This window comes from Chaetura pelagica, unplaced genomic scaffold (genome assembly GCF_000747805.2).
Source record: "Chaetura pelagica isolate M959 unplaced genomic scaffold, ChaPel_1.0 scaffold233, whole genome shotgun sequence".
Lineage (NCBI taxonomy): Eukaryota > Metazoa > Chordata > Aves > Apodiformes > Apodidae > Chaetura > Chaetura pelagica.
This window is the reverse complement of record NW_009952708.1, coordinates 143,411-152,717: the sequence shown is the minus strand read 5'-3', so window position 1 is coordinate 152,717 and position 9,307 is coordinate 143,411. Positions and strand designations below refer to the sequence as shown.

Here is a 9,307-nt window from a genome sequence, read left to right as displayed (position 1 = left end):
AGCAGGAACTTCCTTTTCAGGTTTGACTTTAATCTTCTCGGTTTTGAGTCTGCCTGGAACTTTTGCCTTGTATAATGTTTTTCTTACTTCTGGGGTAAATGGTTTTAAGTCTGGTTTAGAAATTTTTTTGGGCTCTGGTTTGGTTTCTTTCTTTTTATCCTCTTTCTTTGAATCTTTTTTTTCCTCTTTCTTTCCATCATCTTTTTTAAGGTCCTTTTTCTCCTTCTTAATCTCCTTCTTTTCTTTGTCTTTCTTCTCTTCCAGTTTGGATACTTTCTCTTTGAGATGCTTTTTTCCAGCCTTGTCTTTTGCCAATTTTCTTTTCTCAGCTTTGAGAGTATCACTAGTTTCTGTCTTTATCTTTTCATGCTTAACTGGTTTCTCAGGAATTTTCTCTGACTGTTCTTTAACTTTTTTCTCAATTTTAGCATCCTTTATGACTTCTGGTTTTACCTCCTTAACCCCCTCCTCAACTGCCTCTTCTTTCTTTGTTTGCTTTGTCACAGATGGCTTGGGGGAAGACTTAAGACTCTCTTTACTGTCAGTTCTTTGTTTAATTTTGGTCTGCTTCAGCACAGGTGGAGCTATTCCAGAAGTGATATCCTTCTGAGTAGCCACTGGGTACCTCAGAAAATCCAGGTGCTTGAGTTTCTCAAGACCTTCCAGTATCTTATTTTGAGGAGCATTTCCAGGAAACAAAACCCTTACAATTTTCTCTGTTGGGCTAGCTGGCAGCCACACCACTAGGGCTGTGATGGATGTGAGATAGGGAACAGAAATTTCACCTTCTTTCCCATTTGCAAGAATTATGCCAGTCTTTGCTTTACTATTACCAGCCCATTTCTGCATGAGAAACTGCATTTCTTTACTATCCTTGACAGGATTCAGTATATACATGTCCAGCTTACCCACTCCCATTTTGTGGAAGAGTGTGATAGGCTCAATGGTGCTGCTGACCACCCTGTAGAGAGGCTCTGCTCTAATGCCCAGTCTGTTGAGATACTGCAGTGTCAGACAAGCTTCCTCGATGCTCCGCTTCACTTTCATGGATGATTCAGGCATCTTCAGTTTTTCAGGAACATTAAAAAAAACCACCCCTAGCTCAGGTGAAATCAGGTTCTTCATCCAGTCACTGTAGTTGGTAGAGCCCTGGGATTGTTCCTCCTCTTGCTCAGCAACTTTCCTCTGCAGCAGCCCATTGATGCCAGGCAGGTTGTCCGCACCAATGTGGGTGAGCAGGATTGAGTCAATCCTATCCAGGTGTCTCACCAGCTTCCAGAAGCAAGATTTCCTGTCCGAGCCACCATCCACAAGGATGTTAAACCCATTGACAGCAAAGAGAGCAGAATCACCTCTTCCTCCAGGGAATATGTAGCAGCAAGGTTTAGAAAGTTTCAAAAAGCCCCCTGAGGTGGGTGGCTCTAGGAGGTCAAATGGAGATGGCACGTCAACTGTCTCAGAGACATATTCTGCAAACTCAGACACCCCATCCATTTCTGGCAAAACTGGATCAGGATTCAGTTTCAGATTAATAATTTCCTGAAATCGAGGATGTCCAAGGTTGCTCCAGTCTCCTTCTCCCAAGCACGACACAGTTAGGGAGGCCTTGGTATCTGAATCAGCGTTGCTAAGAATCTGGGTGACCTAATGAGACAAGCAGAGACAAATAAAGGTCCAATAGAGCTCTGAGATGAATGCAGCACTTAAATAAAGAAGTCAGTTAATGCAGAAATACTGAAGATGCCATGAGCACTTTACTGACACTGGGGATAGATTTAATAGTCCAAAAGCCTGTTGCAAATAGATGTGTGGGGCCATGTTCGGCTCTCTTTGAAACTGTTAATGCTGATGAGCTGTTTTGTTTCCTGGCTGCTGGGAGTGCACAGTGAAGAGAGCTCAGGAAAGAAAACAAAAGCAGGAACCACCTTGTCCTCTTCCCTTACTTATTCCTATTTAGCCTGGCATATTAGTCCCTGGCTTGGGCTCAAAAGAAGCAGTCTAAATTCAGTGCTGACCTTGCTCTGTGCAGGAGGGTGGGCTACAGACCTCTCAAGTCCCCTCCCAATCTGAACGGTTCTGCAATTCTACAATTAAATAATGACATCTGTAGTTATTTTATCATCATGTAGTCACCCCTCATCATCTTTACACACCCCTATTGAACACTGAACCCTGTGGACAGCTTATGCTTGCAGGACTGACTGCGAGATGAAGAGAAATAACCACATTCACCAGGGTTTTGACAGCCTCAGTTTTTTGTAAGCTGCCCAGAGGTACTTTAAGACCTGCTTTAAGAAACTGTGTCTGCCCACTGCACAGCCAGTCTGGAAGGTTATTTTAAGCTGAGCATTTGAAAGTGGAATCATCCATGCCTGCCATCTTGGAAAGCTTGAGCCAGGGAGGTAAAGTAAAATGCCCAAGACTATAGCACCCCTTACTCAAAGGTGCCGTTTTCGCTTATCTCAGGTCTGTTCCCCTGCAGCCCTGACACCCGAAGGAGCAGCGCAGGAGGGCACACACTGCCTGGCTAATCACACCCACCTCTGGGTCAGACAGTATCTCAGCAAACTTCTGGTAAGTGAAGGTCCCCGTCTGCAGGATCAAGTCTCCTTCCTGGTCTGAGCTCCGACCACAGAAGATCAGTAGTTTGTGGGCTGAAGAATCACACACCAGTGAGCGGACCTGTCACCATGAGACAGAGTGCTGCAGTGACTAAGTTATCTGTACCCCTCGCCAGCACCCAGAAACTCAACCACACGGACAGGTGATTCTTATGCATTATTCACAAACAGCCAAAACATCTGTTTTCCACATACAAGTGGGGTTACTGAAGAGGGAAGACACTGCTACTGCCTGCCAGGCACAGCTTCATGTCACAACATCATCCACATAGAGGAAGTTGGCCAATGGTAAGAGAATGTCTGGTGTTACACTGCCATGTGAGAGGTCAGCACGTTTAGACTCCCATAAAACCAGAATGTGCACGGTTCAGAAGCCCTCCCTAAAAATCAGGCAATTCTAAGGCACTAACTCTTCCAGGAAGCAGCTCATTCCTAAAGGACGAGTATACAAGACACCATACACCCCGTGTGCTTCTTTATCGAGCAATAAATTCTGCCAGAGAGTCCTGGTTACTGCATCTATCTGGTTGGCAAGACCAGAACCCCATGGCACTTCACGTCCTGCAGAGACTGGCAGCATTCTCAAATGCACCAGAAGGTGCAAAAGGTGGTGATCATGACCTCTATGTCAAGCAAGGGCAGGAGAACTGACGTGGAGACAACACGCTGGCATCTGGTCCTTACCTCAGCCACAATGCTGTCCACATTGGGGTTCACCAGGATCACTGTCTCCAGGGTATCGCTCCGGTGATGGAGGGTTCTTTGGCCTGGGGAGAGGGAAGGGATCAGACAGGGTGGGAGAAGCTGATCAGACAGCATCTGCCTTCAGCATGGGCTTGATTGCAAGGCTTCAAGTTGCATTCTAGACCTGATTTAATACCTGGGTCTCACAGAACATGGGAAACTCTCTTCAGTAACAAGGAAAAAATCCTAGTTCTGAATCAGTACAATTTGCAACTCAAGTCCAACGTGTTCCGAAGTTCACAGTGCCAGGTATATCAAGCTGCCCAGTTGTGCCAGGCAGCCGTGCCCCATCAACACCAGCACACACAAATTATACCCTCCTGACAGCTACCATGGAGAGGTACCTCTGGATTTTGTCCAGCCCTGAGTCACCACAGGGCTTTGTGAGCCAGCCCGTGTGTGCCAACATACCCTTCAGCAGAGTGCTGCAGCACTAGTCATGAATCTCTCATCATTCTTCATTTTTTTCTCTTACAAAGTGTTTTACTTTAATCCAAATGTGCACTCCTGAAGGTAAACTGCTGCTATGGGAACCACTGAGAGGATAAGAATGCCTGTTGTCCTGTCTCCCTCCTGCAGGAATCACACACAGGCAACCAGACAAGACTCTGCTTTATACATACATTTAGGCAAAAAAGGAAGAGCCAAAGAAGAGGAACCAAGAACCTGGTAGTGCAAAAAAAGCAGTTTGTGTGCTCACCTTGTCATGGGCATGACACAATATCTGGCAAAATACTGACACAATGCCCAGGCCCTCCTGCTTCACTAGACAGACCCGTGGTGGTGCCTGAGGGCTGCAGCCCCAGCAGCTCTGGGACACTGGGCATTGTGGGGACCTTCCTGCAGCCCTTCCCTTGGCATTGCAGCAGCACATAGTGCTTTGGATTCTGGTCTTTGCAAATACCTCCCTCTGGACATTACATCCACTCTACAAGCCAGGCACTTAGAACTTAACTGCTGGAATGTACAATTTATAGGGTTTAAATCTTTCATAGGCTTTAACTCCTGATATGGGCTGGAGGGCCATAGATCTTCACTGAAATTGAACATCTATTTCTATTTTTTATACTCCAGACAATGGTTGCTCTCTGACAATGTTGTTCTTTCCATCCTCTCTATTCCACATCTTTCTATCAGCTCTCTTTCTAGGCAGATCTCAATGCTTCTAAATCAGTTTGATCAAACTGGTATTTCAAAGTAAGACACCAAGAGGACACAAAGAGAAATAAACTGGGGAAAGGCCAATAGTCAATATAGTTTTAATAAAACTTAGTTTAATCGGATGTTTTACTCTGGCTGCCAGAAATTCATGATAAACCAGACAGATATGCCCAGAAAGCAACTTTCAGTCCAGAATGAGAGTGGCTTTAAACTCTCAGCAGAACTATTTAATACTCTGCATCTCTAGCTGCCTTCTGAACTTGTGTTCTTTCCATTTGTCTAAAAATAGTCCCTGCAGAAAAAAACAAATAAAACAAATAAAGAATAAAACAAAGCCATCACTGTGCAAAGGAAATGTTTGCTCTGAATCCAGTGGAATTTCTGCCACCTGATGTGGGATGTGGGGTGGGGGGTGTGGGTGGGATAGGCTGGCAGGGCGGGAGGGTGGCAGGGGGACACCAGGCATTGCTGACTCCTCGGCATTTCCTGGATCCCAGCAGTGAACACAAGTACCTCCTTTCCTCTCTGGTTGCCTTGTGCAGCTTTCACGCAGCTCACCCCACACCAGGACCTCCACTCACACGCTGCTCAGAGCATCCAGAACAGAATAAAGCTGCTCCCGTCTTTCAATGGTAGGTCTGGGACAAAGTGAAACTTGTGCCATTCCCCAGGCTCCTGCCACCTTGCTGCCTATCCATCCCAGACAAGACTTTTTTTGGCAGCTGTTACCCACATCACTTGGAGAACACAGCCTGGTGTGCAGAACCAACACCAGCGGTCTGCTGGTGAAGCGAGGTGTTCCCTGCTGCCCAGCAGGTGGACACCTGTGTCCCACCAGGACACAGTGCCAGCCCAAGGGCTGCTGGGCAGGGCTTGAGGGGCAAAGCCAGCTGACAGGGAGAGGGGTCTGTCTGCAGCACCAACAGGCATGAAACTCCTGCTGCTCTTTTGCCATCTCTGGGGTTGGGGCCCAGCAGCTGAGCTGTCTCTGGCACACAAAGCTGGGCTGGTTAGCATTCACCTCACAGCCCCGGGGGGCTGTCCCCTTCCTGCTTGAAAGAAAGAGCTCAAGCTGCAGCACCAGCAGCTGCTGGCAGATGGCAGGTAGGAATGGTGAAGCACTGAGTCTTGTCAAGGGCTGTGAAGATGATAAAAGGACTGAAGCACTTTCATATGAGGCAAGACTGAGCGTGCAGAGACTGCTTAGGCTGGAAAAGAGAAAGGAGAAGGCTTGGGGGGGAGGGGAAGGACCTTATCCATATGTATAAATACCTGATGGGAGGGAATGAAGATGAGAAGTCAGACTCTTCTTTACTAAGAGACCAGTGACAGGACAAGAGGCAAGAAGCACAAATTAAAACATATACAGTTTCATCCACAAGAAAACACTTTTTGTTGTTTTTTTTTTACAGTGAGAGTGGTCAAGCGCTGGAATAGGCTGTACGGAAAGGCTGTGGAGTATCCATCCTCAGAGACACTCAGAACCCAGCTGGACACAGTCCTGGGAAACCTGCTCTAGCCGACCCTTCTTGAGCAGGTGGGACAGGATGAGACAATATCAAGATATTCCCTACAATTTAGTGACTCTGTAGAGCAGTGCTGTTCTCCAGAGCTTTGCTCCTGGCTTGCTGCTGGGCGGAGGCCCTTTTTTCAGCTGCAGCACTTGGTTCTCAGAAGGATTCAGGAGCACAGCCAGAGGACTGGCTGCTTGCAGAGGCACCGAGGCACTGCACACACATGCACACCAAAACCTCAAACTGCTCTTTGACTTAATTCAAAGTTGGAGCAGACCAGAACACAAACTCCAGGCTGGCCTACAAACTGCAAGTGAGACAGCAGCAGAGGGACCCAGGACCCCTCTCCCTGCGTGTACCCGGGCTGCTGCCCTGTACGTGACAGAGCCAACGGGGGCTGTGTCCAGCTGAGGGGACACCCATCATCCCCACCTCCCTTTGAATCCAAGTGCTCATCAGGCCGAGGAGCCTTGGCTGGCTGCTTCCTCTATGCAGGCCTGCAGAACAGCTGCACAGACAAAGGATTTAAACACACTCACTGGGGTGTCCTTCTCACTAACAAAAATTACATGCAACAGAAACGAGCAGCGGCACAACTGACTGCAGACACAGTGACAGTAAGCACGCTGAGCACGCTACTCAGGTCAGTGCCAGATATTTGTCCCTACTAGAGGCCTACCACAGGGAAATGCATGCCTGGAAACACCACTGCAACATCCCTTAATTACATTTACCAGTAGGAGGAATATCCTTCTCAGGCTCCTGAAGGCTTCTGTCTCCAGCCTACCTGGACAAACATCTGGACACAGCTCTTTGACCACAGATCCCCAGGTGCATTCCGGACACAGATCCCTGACCCTGCTCAGCCCTCTCAAACTATGCTCACAAGCTGCCACATGAAATGAAATCTCCTCTGCCCCAGAAACTGCAGGAGTAAGCTTCATTGGCATGGAATTTCTCATCCGGTGCAAATCCCCACTATGCTGTGAGGAGCAGGGAGTTGGACTCGATGATCCTTGTGGGTCTCTTCCAACTTGAGATACTCTATGATTGTGTGGCTTAATGAGCATAGAATTAATTTGGTTATGGTGGAGGACAGCAAATGATGAGCAAAACCACACAGATTTTGGAGTGGGTGTGAATTAACCACCCAGAGCTGTCTACATGTGCCAAGAGATAGAGACCACGAGAACAAAGGGCCAGACACTGGTTTCAGTGATCACCAGTCAAGCAAAGAGGACAATGCGGGGAGGTCAGTGCAGGCCAAACCAAAGGACAGTGCTCTAGGGTAACTGTGACAGACAGGATGCCCAAATGAGGATGATCCCAGAAACTGATAGGTGGAGGCAGAAAGGGAGGTTGCTGCCAGCACAGCTCCTTGGACACAGTGTGTTTTGCTGCTCGAACCAAAAGCGCCCAAAAAGCCATGTAGCTGGATAATAAATTCTGGGATTGTCTGAAGGGCTGGCAAGGGTAGAGCTGCAAAAGCTGCTGCTTGTCACTTGTTTTAATCTTTCAGACCAACAAACGTCAGAGATCTTATTACTCCATTGAACAGAACTGGAAGAACTATAGTTACTGTGCTGAAATCAGAGACCAGGTGTCAGGGCAGTGGGACCCAGGTGCTCATCTTTGTGAAATGACCCCCTAGGCCACAGTACTAGAGGCATATTTTGAGGGAGAAAAAAAAAAAAAGAACAAAAATACCCTAGATAACCACTAAGGTTCAGTACATTTTGCTACACTTTAGCAATGAGCTGAGACTTATATGGTTTTCCTGATGCTCTATTGAAAGAAGTCAACCTCTGAAGATAGTAAAACCATGCATGAGGGTTCTCAGAGTGCATGTATTTGCATAATTAACATAAGCTAGTGCAAGCTGAAAGCCTACTATTTCCTTCATTCTGAAATGACATCATGAAGCTGAGATAGTAACTGCCCCTTTCATTCTGTGGCTGTGAATTCTCTAACTGCAGCTTCTTCAGTGCCAACAGGAGAAAAAGGATCCAGCCCCAAATGGTGTCCATTCAGAGAAAATGAAACAACACATTTATTCACAAACACTCCAGGATGGTACTGAGTACAGCAAGCAGCAGTTCCTTGGGAGACAGATTAAAAATACCAGAGGAAAGGGAGGAAAGGTTCTACACAGATTTCTGACCAGGGTCCTGCCTGTTATCCTATCTGTATAAATACATCTTCTATCTCCTACTGCAGCACAGCGCCAGCCTTCCTCAAGGCCAAGGAAGCCCTGTGTAGTTTAGCAACAAGGGAGAGGGGTGATTGTACTCTTGCTGGTACCAGTGTCCTCCACCCAGCACCTGAAGGGTACACAGCTGCTGAGCTCCTTCCTCCAGCATGCAAATCCAACAGCACACAGCTGGTGGGACCAGCTCCGGCAGGTGGAGATTTGGAAGCTCTGCCAGCTGGTCAGATGGGCTCAGGAATTAAAAAATAAATGCAAAGATTGCTTTGGCAGCCATTGCACAAGCCAGCAACTGCCAGTTCACCATTCAGCTCCTCCTTCCTTACAGACCTGTGCATCACCCAGTACCTCTCTGTGCAGTTCCACAGCAGCAGCCCTGGCCTGTGGCAGCATCACGGGGAGGCACCAGCCCTCACGACGCTTCAGCCACCTCACAGCTGTGGGCAGGTGTGGGCAGGCTGAGCAACCACCCACCAGCAGCATGAAACAGAATGTCCTGCAGAGCAGACAGAGCTAAGTTAGCACGGAGCCTTGCGCTCAAACCGCTCAGGAGCGGAGTCTGCAACACATTTAAAAGGAAAACACCTCCAGAAGGGTGGGCTGAAGAGATTCTGAACATTGTGTGGGCATTTGTGGCAGGTTCTAGAAACAAAAGATTCTGGGCAGTCAAAGAAAACTGTTGCTTTCCCATCCTGGCAGGGGCAGGCAGGTGCCTCTGGCCAAGCAAACCAGGAGCTGCCACTGCCACACGGCCACGTCTGGCCCCGGCTCAGCCTTAGGGGACAGGTGGGAGTCTGGAAGGGGCTGGAAGCAGCCTCAGCCCTGGCGAGGGAACAGGCTGTGCTCCATGCAGCTGCCCCCCCGGCAGGGCCCACTGCCCCAGAACTCCCACAGGTGCAAAGCAGAGCCCAGACTGTGTTGGCTGCCACAGTAAATTGTTTTACTCATGAACTGTCCTTGAAAAACATTTCTATTTCAAAGCAAAATATTTACGTTTTTATATTATAACAGAACATCTTTGTTAGAGTGAAAGCTAAAATTATTGACAAAAGTAATTAAAG

The 9,307-nt window shown here is 47.8% G+C and overlaps 1 protein-coding gene across 1 annotated transcript in view; it reads right to left on the bottom strand.

Annotated features, from left to right (window-relative positions):
* Window positions 1-9,307, bottom strand: part of MAP1A (microtubule-associated protein 1A) — a 43,915-nt gene that overhangs the window by 10,684 nt on the left and 23,924 nt on the right. The window contains exons 2-4 of the mRNA XM_009994286.1: window positions 3,306-3,388; window positions 2,542-2,682; window positions 10-1,644 (exon numbers count right to left, since the gene is read on the bottom strand). Coding sequence (XP_009992588.1) covers window positions 10-1,494 — 1,485 coding nt within the window. The 5' untranslated portion in view covers window positions 1,495-1,644; window positions 2,542-2,682; window positions 3,306-3,388. The remainder of the gene's footprint in view (window positions 1-9; window positions 1,645-2,541; window positions 2,683-3,305; window positions 3,389-9,307) is intronic.